At 41.9% G+C, this 16,200-nt stretch overlaps 1 protein-coding gene across 9 annotated transcripts in view; it reads left to right on the top strand.

Moving 5' to 3' along the window:
- Nucleotides 1-1,982: 1,982 nt before the first annotated feature.
- PRDM5 (PR/SET domain 5) overlaps nt 1,983-16,200 on the top strand; it is a 200,509-nt gene continuing 186,291 nt past the window's right edge. For 8 of the 9 annotated variants that reach the window (XM_072788558.1, XM_072788557.1, XM_072788560.1 and 5 more), the window contains exon 1: nt 1,983-2,334. In XM_072788558.1, coding sequence (XP_072644659.1) covers nt 2,242-2,334 — 93 coding nt within the window. In that variant the 5' untranslated portion in view covers nt 1,983-2,241. Of the gene's footprint in view, nt 2,335-3,111; nt 4,527-16,200 lie in introns of those variants that run through there. The other variant, XM_072788563.1, reaches the window with a different exon arrangement.

The raw sequence follows: 16,200 nt of genomic DNA on the forward strand, positions 1-16,200 counted from the left end.
TTCCATTCAAATGAACTGTATTTATTTATTTAAAATATTATATTTATTTATTTAATATTTATTTTAGAGACAGAGAGAGCATGCACTTGCATGCATATGAGCAGAGGAACAGAGGGACAAGCAGACTTCACACTGAGTGCAGAGTCCAATGCCAGACTTGCCCTCAAAACCCTGAGATCATGACCTGAGCTGAACCAAGAGCAGAAGCTTAACTGACTGAGCCACCAAGGTGCCCCAAACTGAATTTATTTATTGACTCATTTCCCCCTACAGAAAGTGAAAGAGTTCTTTCTGGGATGGGTCAAAGGGATCAAAACTCAGAGAATAATTAAGGCACTGTTCTTCTCACCCCTGACAAAGCTACTTCTACATGTTTCAAAAAGAGGGTCATTTATTCTATTCATTAAAATCTCCAAGCATTGTTATTATATGATTTTAATAAAATTCTTCTACTTAAGAAATTAGGAACTATTTGTGTTCCAAGGCTTTTCTTAGTCCTCAAGAAATAGAAATCACTTCCATGGTGTGTGTGTTGCTAAAAACAAAACAACAGGCTCAGAATGGAGTCACTTATGCTAAGCCTCATGTTACCAAACTGAGATTCAACTTAATTACTTTTGGCTCTTGTAGAAATGTAATTTTAAACCAATCGGGAGTTGCCTGATGAGCACTAGATAGGTAATCTGCCAGATGGATATCTGCCATCACCTAAAAGAGAGTAACCTTGCGACAGCCAATCTGCATTTTGTTTAGTATAATTTCCTTGTTTCTGCTTTCTTGTCTGTAAAAGTCTTTCATTTAGTACAGCTCCTCAAAGCTCTTTTCTGTTTGCCAGACTGCATGCTGCCCCATTCACAGATTGTTGAATGCAGCCAATAAAATCTTTAAAATTTATTTAGCTGATTTTTTAAAGTGTGGCCTTTAATGTTGTCAGAATTATTATTTTTAATGGTTAAAAGCAACATCAAATGTTTATAGGAACATTACATGAATTCCAAAAGACCTCAGAGTAGAAAACTATCAAGAATATCCAGAGAAATGAGTGGAAAGCTCCTAGTTTGTCTTACAGAAGAGTCTTATAAAATTTCTTTTGAGATGTACCAAACTTTATTAAAAAACACTAACACAAGACGTCTGTTGTTTCCTTGCTGTGATACTGGATTTTATGGTTTCAGGGTTCCCTCCCATCTCTCCTGCTTATGGGCTGGAGATCTGTGACAGGCCTGGTGATTTCCAAGCAAGGTAAGACTCAGGAACGGTGTTTTCTTGGGAAGTGTAAGAACTTCCCTTGGGTTACAGCACCATACAAGAACTAGTTTCCAATGGACTTAAATCGACATTTAAATCTCTTTTTATTGAAGATTTTATTTATTTATTCATGAGAAACACACAGAGAGAGGCAGAGACAGAGGCAGAGGGAGAAGCAGGCTCGGACTTGACCCCGGGTCTCCAGGATCACGTCCTGGGCTGAAGGCGGACGCTCAACCTCTGAGCCACCAGGGCTGCCCTGAAATTTAAATTTTGAATTAACTTGAAATATGGATTATTAGTTGCAGACTGTGTACACCCCCTTTCTCTGGACGTTAATCCCCATACTCACCGATTCCCTATGAATTCAAATCTCTGAAACAAGCATTTAAAAAAAAAAAAAAAAAAAAAAAGAGGTGCCTAACTGAGATGTGAGAAGGCCCCAAAGTTCCTAGTCCTCAGGGTTGGTTTGCAGTCGCCGGGCAGTGAGCACGCTTTGCCTTCGGAGGACGCCCCCCGCAAGGCCCGTTTCGTTTTGCACCTCCGAAGGGCAGGACTCCCCGCCCGGCAGCACCCCCAGCTCTGCGGAGCCGGGCCGGGGGAGCAGCCGGGGCCGCTCCGGGGTTGGCGGCCCCGAGCTCCGCCGCGCTCCCGGCACCGCTCCCGGCGCGGGTCCGGCCGCCAGCGTCGGGCCAATCAGCGCGCGGCGTCGCCCAGGCCGCGGCGCCCCGGCCCGCGCCCCCCGCGCCCCCGCGGCAGCAATGGCAGCGGCGGCCGCGGCCGCTCCGGGCTGAGCCAGACCCGGGACGAGGAGGGGCCGAGCCGCGGGGGATCCTGGAATCGGCGGGGAGGTGGGGATTCTGGGAGGCCACCTCCATTTCCTCCTTCCCGCCGGCCTCTCCCCTCCACCCCAGCACCCCCAAATGTCGATGTGTCGCCTCCCGGGCGCCGAGCGCTGGTGCTGAGCGGGGCGGGGCGGCGGCGGCGGCGAGAATGCTGGGCATGTACGTGCCGGACAGGTTCTCCCTGAAGTCCTCCCGCGTCCAGGACGGCATGGGGCTCTACACGGCCCGCAGAGTCAGAAAGGTGGGTGACCGGCGGCCGCCCCGCGGGAAGGAAGGCCCCGGCCGGCGGGGCGGCCTCCCGAGCGGCTGCGCCACGTCGGTGCCGGCGGGGCGCGCGCGGCGGCGGGACGCCTCTCCTCACGCCCGCAGGAAGTGAGCCCGGACGCTGCCGCCCTCTTCCTCGCTTCAGGGAGGGAGCGGCGGCGGCGCGTTGGCGGAGCCGCGCGTGGGCGGGTGTCCCCGCGGCGCGCACGCAGCCCCGCCGCCTCCCGGCCCCTCGCGTCTTCCCTTAGCAGGAGGAGCCGCGGCCCGGGGCGCCTCGCGCTGCGCTCCCTGCGTCCGCAGCGCGGCCCCACACCGGCCTAGGCTCTTGCCCTCCCTCCAGCGTTCCGTGGCTCCTGGGCGGTGCCACCTACAGAAGCTTAGGGTCTTTTTCTTTAAGATTATTTATTTATTTACTTACTTACTTAGGTGAGAGAGAGAGAGGCAGAGACACAGCAGAGACCGAAGCAGGCTCCGTGCAGGGAGCCCGACGTGGGACTCGATCCCGGGACTCCAGGATCACGCCCTGGGCCGAAGGTGGTGCTAAACCGCTGAGCCACCCGGGCTGCCCAGCTTAGGATCTTTTTTATTTTTACGATCTTAATTAATTAATTAATTAATTAATTAATTAATTAAGAGAGAGAGACAGAAACACAGGCAGAGGGAAAAGCAGGCTCCATGCAGGGAGAACGCCGTGGGACTCGGTCCGTTTTCTGTGGCTCCTGGGCGGTGCCACCTAGATGAGTTTAGGATCTTTTTTTTTTTTTTTTAAAGATTTTTATTTATTTATTTATTTACTTACTTACTTATGAGAGAGAGAGAGGCCGAGACACAGCAGAGACACAAGCAGGCCCCATGCAGGGAGCCCAACGCCCTGGGTCTCCATCAGGCCCTGGACTGAAGGCAGCACTAGACCGCTGAGCCACCGGGCTGCCCAGCTTAAGGCAGCTTAAAAAAATCCTTATTTTTAGGATTTTAATTTTATTTATTTATTTATTTATTTATTTATTTATTTATTTATTTATTTATTATCTATGAGAGAAAGAGAGGCAGAGGGAGAAGCAGGCTCCATGTAGGGAGCCTCACGTGTTCTGTGGCTCTTGGGTGGTGCCACCTAGATAAACTTAGGATCTTTTTTTTTTTAAGATATTTATTTATTTATTTACTTACTTACTTATGGGAGAGAGAGAGAGGCAGAGACACAGCAGAGACACAAGCAGGCCCCATGCAGGGAGCCCAGTGTCCTGGGTCTCCAGGATCAGGCCCTGGGCTGAAGGCGGTGCTAAACCGCTGAGCCACCCAGGCTGCCCAGCTTGGGATCTTTGATTTTGATTTTCTCTGCCTTAGGATTTTCTCTGACTAGATCCACGTCCCTTCCAGAAATGTGGAGGCGGATGAGCCGGGCAGGCACGTTGCGCTGTATGTACAGGATGGCCTGGAGATGTTGGATGTTGAAAGCAAAGGCCTAGGAGGAGGGATGACTGGAAGTTCCAGACCTTGGAGCTGATGAGAGACCTCTGTTACAGCCCTTTCACAGGATCTGTAAAATCTGGAACCATGAAGGAAGTGGTTAAACACTCAGGGTCAGAGCTGCTGTTTATTGAGTAGATACTTTGGGCTAAGGCCAGAACTTGGAATTTTACCCACGTTAGTCACGTCACCAGCACAACTCCCTGGAGAACGGTAATCCTCATGTGAGAGATGAAAAAAACAGAAGGTCTGCAGGGTTAAATTTCCTGCTGAGTCAGTGAGTTAGGCTTCAAATCCATGGCTTCTGGGCTCCCAAGCTCCTGTTCTTTTCAGCTCTATCCCTGCCAGGTATCCCCACCCCTCCCTGTAACAAATATTTTGAGAAATGCAGGTTTGGGCAAGAGCAGGCTTGTTTCGGAAAGATTCACAGAATGCACCCAGAGACACCAGGATGCCTTTCATCTGGATGTAAATCTCCCTCCACCCCCTCACCTGAAGAGCAGGTAAAGAAAGGTGGACCAGTGCTTCAGGGGCTTCCTTGACAACATGACCTATAAGTATCTCTTAGGCTTAGACTGGAAGAAGCAAACCCCATATTTAGTTTTTCAAATGCGAGTTGGGAAGAATGTGCAGAGGTGAAAACCAGGAGGAAACGCTTGGTCTGAATTCGAGATGAACCGAATAGATGCTTTTGCCAAATAGGTAAATGTCAAAGTCAACATTCTTTCAAAGCAGAAGTTGAAATTCTGCTTTTACTCTTTCCTCACAGGATATGAAAATACCCAAATGGATTTTTCTTGAAAGTCTCAGGCCTAAGTGTAATTACTTAAAAATGAAACATAGTTCTTATTTTTATTGTTATTCATAGATATATATTAAAAAGTTATACAAATATGAGAATTATCACATAATCCCTGGTTTTGGTCTTATTATTTAGGTTTTTGAAACAGCTGGCCAATGTACTTTCTTTTGATACTTTTATAAATTCCAACTTATTTTTCCATGTACTTGGTTACTTGGAAGTTTTTTTTTATTATTATTTTTGGATATAGAATGAACAGCTTCCCAAATCCTCATATATCATATTTTTTTTAAAGATTTTTTAAAATTTTATTTATTCATGAGAGACAGAGAGAGAGGCAGAGACACAGGCAGAGGGAGAAGCAGTCTCCATGTAGGGAGCCCGACGTGGGACTTGATCCCGGGTTTCCAGGATCAGGCTTGTGGCTGAAGGCAGCACTAAACCTCTGAGCCACCTGGGCTGCCCATATTCTTCTATTTTATTATTGCAGTAGTGAATTGTCACTTACCTTTCCCTGGCTCTTAAAATGTCAACATGTAAAACATAGAGATTTTTACCCACATCACATCTAGAATGCTTATCTATATTTTAGGTGAATCTGCAGATGTTTGCACTGCATTCAAATGACATACTATTAGTGACGTAATTTAGTTAGGATCACAAGATACTCAGTTATTGATCATGGATGGGGACACTGATGCCAGAAATGGCCCTGAATTAGACTTCGGCTCCTTTGCCTTCAAAGGCTGAGGACCAAGATGAAGCTGATTTTAGCTGAGTGTTGAGGCTGAAGCTGAATGTCCATGCATTTCATACCTGTTTGGACATAGTTTCTTGATTCTTAAATACTTTCCAGGTTACCTTTAATAGGCCTGTTAGCCATAAATCAAGGATCAAGGGACCTGAGAAGACAGTATTTCAGCAGTTAAAGACCTTACTTTAAATTTTTCATGTTCTTTATTCTAAATAAAATTTGGAATTTATCACCTTATATATGTATGTTGGGAATTATAAATTTTTGTCACACTTTTATAACATAACGCTCATTTAACAATTCTGTTTTTTTTTTTTTAATTTATCTATTTATTTATGATAGTCACACAGAGAGAGAGAGAGAGGCAGAGACATAGGCAGAGGGAGAAGCAGGCTCCATGCACCGGGAGCCCGACGTGGGATTCGATCCCGGGTCTCCAGGATCGCCCCCTGGGCCAAAGGCAGGCGCTAAGACGCTGCGCCACCCAGGGATCCCAACAGTTCTGTTAAAAAAAAATAAACAAACTTGTAGTTCAAGCTATCTATTAATTTCAAATTCAGAGAATCTAATCCAGACTGGTATTGAAGTTGGCAGATCTTTCTAGATGCTCTACTCCCACTATCTGGTTGATTTGAGATTTCCTTAACAATGAAACCCCTTAATCCTTGTTTAGGCCTACCCCCTCTGTTTTGCAGTGATTTGTAAAATGGGGTTCCTGCAGCAAAATCACCCAATGCTCTGGCTTCACACTTAGACCTACTAGGTTTTTCTGTGGCAATGATCTTTTTTTGCAGGCCTGCCTGCTGCCTCTGTCTTTCTTTCTCTCTTTGGAAGAAAGTTTGCATAGTGACAATGAGGTGAAAAGGAAAGGACCTCCCTTCCTTTTCTTACTGTAATGGAAATTAGGGGTTAGATGAGGAGAAGGTCCTTTGGTAGTAGCTATTTCTTTGTAAGCCATGAATTGTTCTTAGAGAAAGAATGGATGAGACTGTTGGAAAGCCTTTGAGTAGAAAAGGGAGGCCTGCCTTCCTTCATGGTTATACACATTGCGATTGGCTAATGATGAGAATAAGGTGGACGCTTTTGCATGCCATGTGCCAGACCCTGTTCTAAATGTCTCCCATGTGTTACCTCCTGTGAGCACAGTTTTAATGCTTCAATAGAGATGTGGAATTTTATATTGTAAAGTACTATGCAGATTAAAATTATTACCCAAAGGTAGTACATTAAACGTACATACAAAAAAAAGTTAAGCAAACACATACCTCACTACATTACATTTTTTATATTGTGACCCTTTTCCCCCTTGATGGCTAATGAGATTAATCAGTGGATGTTGGTGGTTGACATTATGCTTGGAACCCAAAATGTCGAAAGATGAACTGCAGGGTTCCTCCAGGCTCTCGGATTTTGTGATTTTATGGAAAAGGTTAATGCAGGAAATACAGTACTGTAGTTTTATTTCCCTTCAGCTCTGTTGTAGGAAGTTGGTTTTTCTTCCCCTCTGACTTTCAGCCCTTTATCCATATGTGGCAGGCGCTGTGCTAGGCTCTCGGGGTACACAGGTGGGCAAGACAGACTGGGTCTTAGTCCACAAGGAGCTTGTTTTCATGTGCAGGGAGATAGGCAGTAAACAAGTAAAAAAGTAAAACTTATCATGAAGATTATTGTGTTAATTTCAGCCTGTTTATATGGATTGATTTGCTAGGCACTAGATTAGGTGGATGGAATTGCTGAATTAGAGTAGTTTTTAGTCTGGTTGGTCAGCAAAGGAAATAGTTTCCATCCGATCTGAGAAGTGCTATAGACACCAAATGAGGTAGACAACCAAATGAGGTGGTGAAACTGTGTGAGATAAGAGTTGCTCTAAGAGTGCAGAAGAAGGAAAGACCACCTACTGTCATTTCAGTAAGTGAGCAGAAAATTTGGGGGGAATCAAAGAGTGCTTTATGGAGGAGTTGAATTTCTTGGGGTCAGATTATTATTGTGAAAATTGTCTTTATTATTGATCATTTTAACTTCACATATATTGGTGTGACACCTCAAGTATTGCTTGGGTGACAGGCTAGGTGGTGGTCCCGTGATACCGATCTCTGTGCATCTGACCAAATTTTGTGCTCTTAACCTGTTTGTATGGAGTTGAACAGCTTGTACGTAGAATTAAAAAAAAAAAAAAAAAAAAAAAAAAAAAAAAAAAAAACCCTGAGGCAGTCCTTTCCAGGCTAGCCCTTGTGGCAGACCATATTATAGACAAAGGAAGTTGTTTAAGCATCTCTGCGGAAGCACCACCTTGGACACTGTGGCAGCCTGGAAGTGTCACACACAATCACACATGAAGTCTGGGTTTTCTGTTTACTGTGTACTTGTGTGCATTATCTCATTTTATTGTATATCGGTCTTTGAAGATTTATTATCCTCATTTTGTAGACTGTATACTTGCTGGATCATCATTATTTTTTGTCAAAATTTTTGCAGTTGTCCTATGCTGACCTTTAAAAGTATTTTTTTTTTTGTTTGTTTTTACTTTCCAGTTCATTCTTCACTAGCAGGGTAAAGCTGTACCTGATTGGATATGTAGTTACTTTCCTTTATATCTAGAATCGATTTAACTTGCGTAAGCTGAGCTGGGTTTGTATTTTTAAAAAGAACCAAAGACTAACAGGAAAGCTGAAGAAAAGCCGAAAAGGAAATGACTAAATATCAGTGAAATGAAATTATGTCTCTCCCAGATTTCTAGTCCCCCAGTTCCAGCAGAAGCAGTAAAAAGGATTGCAGGGGCCTATCTATACTGTAGCTGTAGTGAGCTCCAAAGTATAATTCTTCTTTGCCTAGATGACGTGGACCATTTTACGATGACTAACTAGTGAGTCCTTCCCTACCTACTGGTCCTGATAAAATGTACCCATGGCAAATCTATGATGGATGAGTGGTTCCCTTCTAATGAGGAGGAAAAAGTATATTCATAGAAGTAGAAAAAGAACTTGAGAAGTAATCTCATTTGCCCATTCTTATTTTACAAATGATGACACTGAAGTCGGGAGTAGCTTTGCACAGAGTTTTTTTGCAGCTAACAGCTGCCTCTCAAGCTCCTTTCATAATATCAACTCCCTCTTTTTCAAATCAAGGCAAATACCTTGATTGTCTTTGAGGGATTTGCAATAAAGACATTTAGCAAGGTCAAATCCCAAGTGAAAAATACCTGAAATAAAGGTTCAAATCTGAGTTTAAGAAAGGAAAATAAGCGAGAGAGAGAGAGAGAGAGAGAGAGAAAGAGAGAGAGAGAAAGCAAATTGTATAGGAAAGAAGTTCCCTGAAAAGAAAAGTAAGTAAAAACATAGAGGAAAAAATCACCATGCATAAATGTTAGTATAAGGAGACTGGATTTTGTGGAGTAAAGTGTTTTGTTAATCAGCTTGGAAGGTGAATCTAATGAAGAGACAATGGATCTTTATGCTAGGGCTAAAATTCTGCCAGCGAATGTTTGCTTATATTTCCTGCTGGCTGATGATAACTAATCTGGAAACATAATCAGAGGGAAAATCATCACCACTGATGCCTGCCATATGTGCTATCTCTTTTTTATGTTTACACATTTACACTCTAGGATAGTGACTCAATGCAGCTCTGTATTTCCTGGTGTTATTCTAGATGTTAAGTTGTATAACCCACTTAAACTGAGGTTTTCTCAGAAACTTCATGGTTTGTTTTTTTGTGTTTGATGATAAAAGCGACAATTTTTTCAACAAATATTTATTGAGCAACTGAAGTTGCTACGCACTGCGCTAGTTGCTAGTAGTAGAATGAACGAGGCTGTAGTCTCTGAATGTGTCACACAGTTCATATGCAAGTCCTACAGCAAGTCTGTAAGGTAGCCATTATGATCCTTGTTTTATAGGTGAGGGAACTGATTTTGAGGAACGTTATATCAATAATAAATGGATTTGTCAGAATTTGAACTCAGATCATTCCATATATCCATCTCACCGATGACTTGGCAGAGTGTGTGTATTTGAGTGTGGGGAAGTTACTGTAAATAGGTGGTCTAGTTAGTCCTCACTAAGCAAGGGAGGTTTGGACAGTGACTTACAGGATGGGAGGAAAGTTGACTTCTAGGGGAAAAGCATCCTAGGCAGCAGCTAGAATGAAGGCTAAGATCGGAGTTTGTTGTGTCCCAGGACAAGGAGGCCAGTGCAGTTAGATGAGAATGAGCAGGAGCAGACTATTAGAGGAGGAGGTCAGAGAGCTAGTGAAAGGAAATGTGCTAAGAGCCATATTTCTTTCAGGCCATTGTAAAGATGCCATTTTCCTTTGAATGGAACAGGGAATGACTGCAGTGTATTGAGCAGAGGAATGACATGATCTCACTTGAGTTTTTTCAAGGGTCCCCTCTAACTGCTGTGTTGAGAATAGTCAGCCACAGGACAAATGTGTAACCTGGAAGACTTACTAGGATTTTGTTGCAGTGATCTGGGTGAGAGATGATGGTGGCTTAGACCAAGATGGTTGCAGTGCTGAGTGTGTAGTTTGAAGATAGCAGTAAGGGAGTATGTTGATGAGTTAAGGCGGTAAGAAGGGGAAGGATCAAAGATGGTTTCAAGGATTTTAGCCTGAGGAGTTGGAAGGGTTGACTGATAATCAACAACTGAGATTGGGATAGATTGTAAGTGGAGCAGGCTTGAAGGAGGAGGATCAGGAACTGAGGGGAAAGCAAGTTGATTTTGAAGTGTCTGTTAGACACTTCTCTCTCTGTTAGACAGGGAGAGATGCCAAAGACGATGTGAGATACAGTTGTTAAACTTGCAAATCCTCCATCCCATCCTTTACGCTATTATATTCATCTATTTTATGTTATAAACCTTACGTTTTTACTGTGTTCCCTTTAGATCATCAGTTGACTTTTAGAGCAATTAAAAATAAGACAAATGGTCTTCATTATGTATCTATATATATTTTAACATTTCTGGAACTCTTAATTTCTTTGTTTTGAACTAAATTTCTGTCTGGTTTCATATTCCATATGCTTGAACCATATTTTTTGAACATTTCTAATATTACAGGTTGCTAGCAATGAATTTTCTAAGTTTTCGTTTGTCTGAAAAAGTATTTTGCTATGTTCTCGAGGTTGACAGTTTATTTTTTCACATTACATTATAGATGTTGCTTATTTGTTTTTGCTTTTTGACTTACATAGTTTCTGACAAGAAGTTTGCTCAAAGCCTTTCTGTACAAAATATCTTTTACCCCTCTACTTTCAAGATTTTTCTAGCTTGAGTTTTAAAAGTTTAAATGTGATGTGTCTATGATTAAAAAAACTTGCTTCTTTAATATGTGGTTTGATGTCTTTTATCATTTTTGGAAAATTCTCAGGCATTGTCTATTTAAATATTCTAATGTAATCTTTCTTCTGAGACTCCGATTACATGTGTGTCAGACCATTTGATATGTACTGTCTCACAGCCTTTATATGCTTGGTTCTGCTTTTTCTATTATTTTTTACTTTGTGTTTTAGTTTAGGTAATTTTTATTGCCTTATCAAGTTTATTGACTCTTTTCTCAGTTGTGCCAAGTTTCCTGGTGAGTCTGTCAAAGGAATTCATCTTTGATACCCTATTTATTTCTAATATTTCCACTAGACTCTCCATCTTATAGTGTACATGTCTCAGCTGAAATCTTCTCTGTATTAATGCATGGTTAACTGTCTGTTCTAGTAGATTCTTTGACAAATTAGACATAGTTATTGTTGAAGTCCTTATCTGATAGTTCCAACATCTGTGTCATCTCTGAATCTGGTTCCATTGATTGCTTTGTTTCTTCACAATTGGCTATTTTCTCCTTGCTTTTTTGTATGTCTTATAGTTGTTTTTTTTAAAAAGATTTTATTTATTTATTCATGAGAGACACAGAGAGAGAGAGAGAGAGGCAGAGACATAGGCAGAAGCAGAAGCAGGCTCCCTCCAGCGAGCCCAATGTGAAACTTGATCTGGGGATCCCGGGATCACACTCTGAGCCAAAGGCAGAGGCTCAACCACTGAGCCACCCAAGTGTTCCTGTCTTATAGTTTTTTGTTTTTTTTTAATTTGTATTTATTTATGATAGTCACACACACACACAGAGAGAGAGAGAGAGAGAGAGGGGCAGAGACACAGGCATAGGGAGAAGCAGGCTCCACGCACCGGGAGCCCGACGTGGGATTCCATCCCAGGTCTCCAGGATCGCGCCCTGGGCCAAAGGCAGACGCCAAACCGCTGCGCCACCCAGGGATCCCCTATAGTTTTGATAGAATGTCAACATCATTGTGAAATAATCAAGAGTACTGTAAATAGCATTTATGCCTGGAAATATGCACACAATATGCACACTTTTAATTTATTTTTTAATTTTTTGTTGGCTGGGAATTTGGCTCAATCTAGTTAGGAGCTAAGATGGAAAAAAAATAGAGCTAAGATGGGTTTGCTTGCTATTGTTACCTGCAGTGCACCACAGGCTTCAGATTCTTCTAGAATCCCCTTGTATTGGGCATGGCTCGGGTGTTCAAGGATTTTCTCAATGTTTACGTTCTACATTCAACTCTTCTGTCCCTGAATACATCATCATAGAGGCGTTCCTTCACCATGCTGCATTGTTCTTGCCCTTCCCATGGTAGTAGACTGCTGTGTTTTTTTTTTTTTTTTTTTTTATAGATTCTTTTTCTTGAGATCTCTGTCAGCTTCATTCTTATCTAGGAGTTACCAGCTTCATCTGTAGAAGTTGGGCTTTCTTAACATTTCTCAGTGTATTCTCCATAGGAGCCAAATTTTTGCCTTGTATTAGGTTGGTGTTTTGCCAGGAGAGGGTTTCCTGTCCCCTACCCCAAGGTAGAAATCCTCTAATGGTTATGGTATAAGTTCCTGAGTCTGTATTACTTCCTGCCCTTCTAGAGGCAGTGGATCTTTGTGTCTTTGGTCCTTGAGGTGATAGTGTGCTGCTTTTCTTGAAGTGGCTAACGGCTTCTTCTCATATGGGAGAAAGGGCGGGGCAGGAGGTGTGAGGTGTTGTACCATTCTTGAAGGAGCTGCTATTCTCCTCTTGCATGCCTGCAGTACTGAGGAGTCTCTCTGTCTCCTGTCTGTCCCCCAGTCTTTCTTGTATGGGAGGTTCTTTGGAGAAGAGCCTGCAAATGTGTGTGAACTCCTCTTAGGTCTGGGGCTTCGCTAGTTCTATATGGTCAGGCTCTCTCAAATGCATCCTTTGGCAAACCATTAAAATGTTAGTTGATTTCTTATCTGCTTGTGTGTTGGCTGGCAGTGGTTCCTTCCATGTTCTGTCATGGGTAAGCCAGTGCTCTCCTCAAGAAGAGTTATGATTTTGTAGTTTATTGGCCTTTTGTATTATTAGGATAGGAGTGATACTCTTTTTAAATTCTTGGTGGATATTTAACTTAAAAGTTTTAAAATTAATTGCCTTAAAAAAAAGATTTATTTATTTGCTAAAGACTGCATGAGCTGGAGGGGCAGAGGGAGAGGGAGAGAGAATCTCAGACAGATTCTGCACTGAGGATAGAGGCTGATACCGGGCTTGATCTCACGACCCTGGGATCATGACCCGAGCGGAACCAAGAGTTGAACACTCTTAACCAACTGGGCCACCTGGGTGCCCCTAAAATTAATGGCATTTAAAAAAATTCTTACTTTTATTTTTATTTTGTTTTTCAAGTTTTCATTTAAATTCTAGTGCCTTTTTTAGTGCCACCGAAAGACTCCACTTATTATTATTTTTATTACTTAATAAATCTGTCCAGTTTCGAAAGAGGGGCTTTAAAATCTCCCACTTTAGTTCTTCATGTATATATATTTTTTGGTGAAAAGTTGATTGATTTTTAAATTATTTTGATAAAATATACATAGCCTAAAACTGGCCATTTTAACCATTTTTTATTGAAATATAATTAACATACAATGTTAGTTTTAGGTGTACAGCATATTGATTCAACAATTCTGTACATTACTCAGTGTTCATCACAATGCGTGTAGTCACTGTCAGTCACCATATGGCATTATTACAGTATTATTGACTGTATTCCCATGCTGTACTTTTTATCTATGTGACTTTTTTTATAACTGAAAGTTTGTGCATCTTTAGTATTTTTATACTTTTCTCACTCATATCTTCTTCATAAATATGTTTTTATTAATATATAATGTTCTGTTTAATACATTCAGCAATTGATTTAATTCTTGTCTGATATTGATGCTATTGCCTTTCTTTGCATCTCTGTGTCTACTCACTTAAATTCATTTTTTATCATTTTGTTTTATATTTTATCATGTAGTTAGATTGTATTTCATAATGCATAATTCTTATTTAATGAGAAAATTTATCTCCTTCATATTTAGTGTAATGGCCAATATAGATAATTTAGTTCTTTTTTTTTAGTTTTTTTTTAAATTTTTTATTATTCATGAGAGACAGAAAGAGGCAGAGACATAGGCAGAGAGAGAAGCAAGCTCCATGCAGGGAGCCCAATATGGGATTCGATCCTGGGACTCCAGGATTACACCCTGGGCTGAAGGCAGGTGCTCAACTGCTGAGCCACCCAGGCATCCCATAGATGATGTAGTTCTTGTCATCTTTCTTTATGCTTATTACTTCTTTTATGTTGTGACTTATTTTGAAATTTTCCTTATTTTGTTGCCTGTTCAAGTCACTGTTCATTCTTTTCTCCCCTCTGATTACTTTGTTAATTCTACTCTTTTTCTTTCTTTCTTTCTTTTTTTTAAAGATTTATTTATTTATTTATGATAGACAGAGAGAGAGAGAGAGAGAAAGGCAGAGACACAGGAGGAGGGAGAAGCAGGCTCCATGCCGGGAGCCCAATGTGGGACTCGATCCCAGGACTCCAGGATTGAGCCCTGGGCCAAAGGCAGGCGCTAAACCGCTGAGTCACCCAGGGATCCCCTCTACTCTTTTTCTTTAGTGATTTACTTACTCTCTCCCTCCTTCACAATATGATGGACATGCTTTTTTTTATCTGATAGCTCAAGCTCAACTGTTTTTCCCACAAAAACACACAGTTTCTTCTACAAGATGTTCCATTACTGTCTTCTTCCCTCCCTGCTGCCACCCCATGCTGTGCAACTTTTGGGATGCTTTTGCCTTCCTGTTGTCTTTCCCCAACAACCCTTGGGTTCTGATTAAATGGTGTCTTACTTAATAGAACTTCTAAGAGTATATCCCTGATATACTTCAAGAATTGTTAGTTAGCCTATATAGTCTACACACCCTGTTAATTGTCACTGATTTTGTGTGTCTATAGGCCAGCTATTCATTTTCTTCTGCCATCCTCTTTCCTTTGTTCTGGTTCATTTGTTTAGCTAGAGACTTTTTGTGATTCCTTTTCACATCATCATGTGGATAATATTCTCTCTGAGTCTGTGTATATCATTGAGTAGCTCTCCTTCCACCTGACTGTAAAGGACTTCCTGACTGGGTAAGTGATTTTCAAGTTAGTGTATTTCTCTTTCAACTCATTCTCTAAAAATATTTAGTTGGGAAATGATGTTTTTTTTTTCTTTTGCCCCACTCTTAGCAGTATGTGTGTATGTATGTGTTTGAGTACTCTACTTGAATTTCTTTAAATTTCCTTGTGCAATTGAGGTATTTCTTTGAATTAAAGCATTCTGTCTCCTGTAGAAGTTCAGTTTTACAGAGTGGTTCTCATTTTTCTGCTAATCTTTCTCTCTCAGGCAGCTGGGCCCCTTTGTATAGGCAGTTTGCCTCGGTTGTTTTATCGAAGCCCAAGATCAGTTATTACAAAACCCTCTGTGGTGTCAGTCCTTCCTTACAGGCAAAGGACTCTGTATCGCCATGGGCCTGCACTGGATAGGCTGTCAATTCTCTGTTCCTTAGCTGTCTGGTCTCCTTGTACTTTCCTGGACTGTAAACATGGAAAAGAATGTGTAGGCTGGAGCCCTCTCCCCCATCTCTGACTTGCAAAATTTTCTCAGCATTTCCAGTCTTCAGCACTGGCTCTTCTGCTGTTTTACAGTTTATTACTTACTCCCCTGCAGAAAATGCTTCACACCAGTTTTTTGCCAGAAACTAAGGCTTCACTTACGTCCAGTTGGCCGTATACTCTAGTTGCAGTTGTTTTGCTCAAGAGAGGCAAGTAGCTTAGGGTTGGAATTAACAGAGGGTGCTATATGCAGGTCATTGTATGTCCAAAATCACTTTTTCCTCATAATTTTCCTGCACTTCCCATTTCATATTTGTTTTATAAGGAACTCCTTTCATAAAGAATGATTCTGGGATCCCTGGGTGGCGCAGCGGTTTAGCGCCTGCCTTTGGCCCAGGGCGCGATCCTGGAGACCCAGGATCGAATCCCACATCAGGCTCCCGGTGCATGGAGCCTGCTTCTCCCTCTGCCTGTGTCTCTGCCTCTCTCTCTCTCTCTGTGTGACTATCATAAATAAATAAAAATTAAAAAAAAGAAAAGAATGATTCTGTTATATTTTGGGCACTAGTGTATTTCTTTTCCTTGACATTTGCTGTGGTAGCTGAAAGTATTAGAGACAACTACAGTAATCTAAACCTTGGGGATTAGGTTCTCCCTATAACAAGAAGTTGGCATGTAGGTATTTGCTGCTATCAGTTTGGTGGCTTAAGATGTTGAGGTGGAAGTCTTTGCATGCTCTTGGCTTCCAGATGGCTGCTGTAGCTCCAGGTATTATGCTTTTACTTCAGGTGGGGAGAAAAAGAAAGTAACCAACGCCCTAGGGTGTACCTGCCAGCTGACTTAGCCCTCCTATAAGAGCCTTTGTGGTTGGTTTGTATAATGATTTCTG

The sequence above is a fragment of the Canis lupus genome, chromosome 20, assembly GCF_048164855.1.
Source record: "Canis lupus baileyi chromosome 20, mCanLup2.hap1, whole genome shotgun sequence".
NCBI classification, from domain to species: Eukaryota; Metazoa; Chordata; class Mammalia; order Carnivora; family Canidae; genus Canis; species Canis lupus.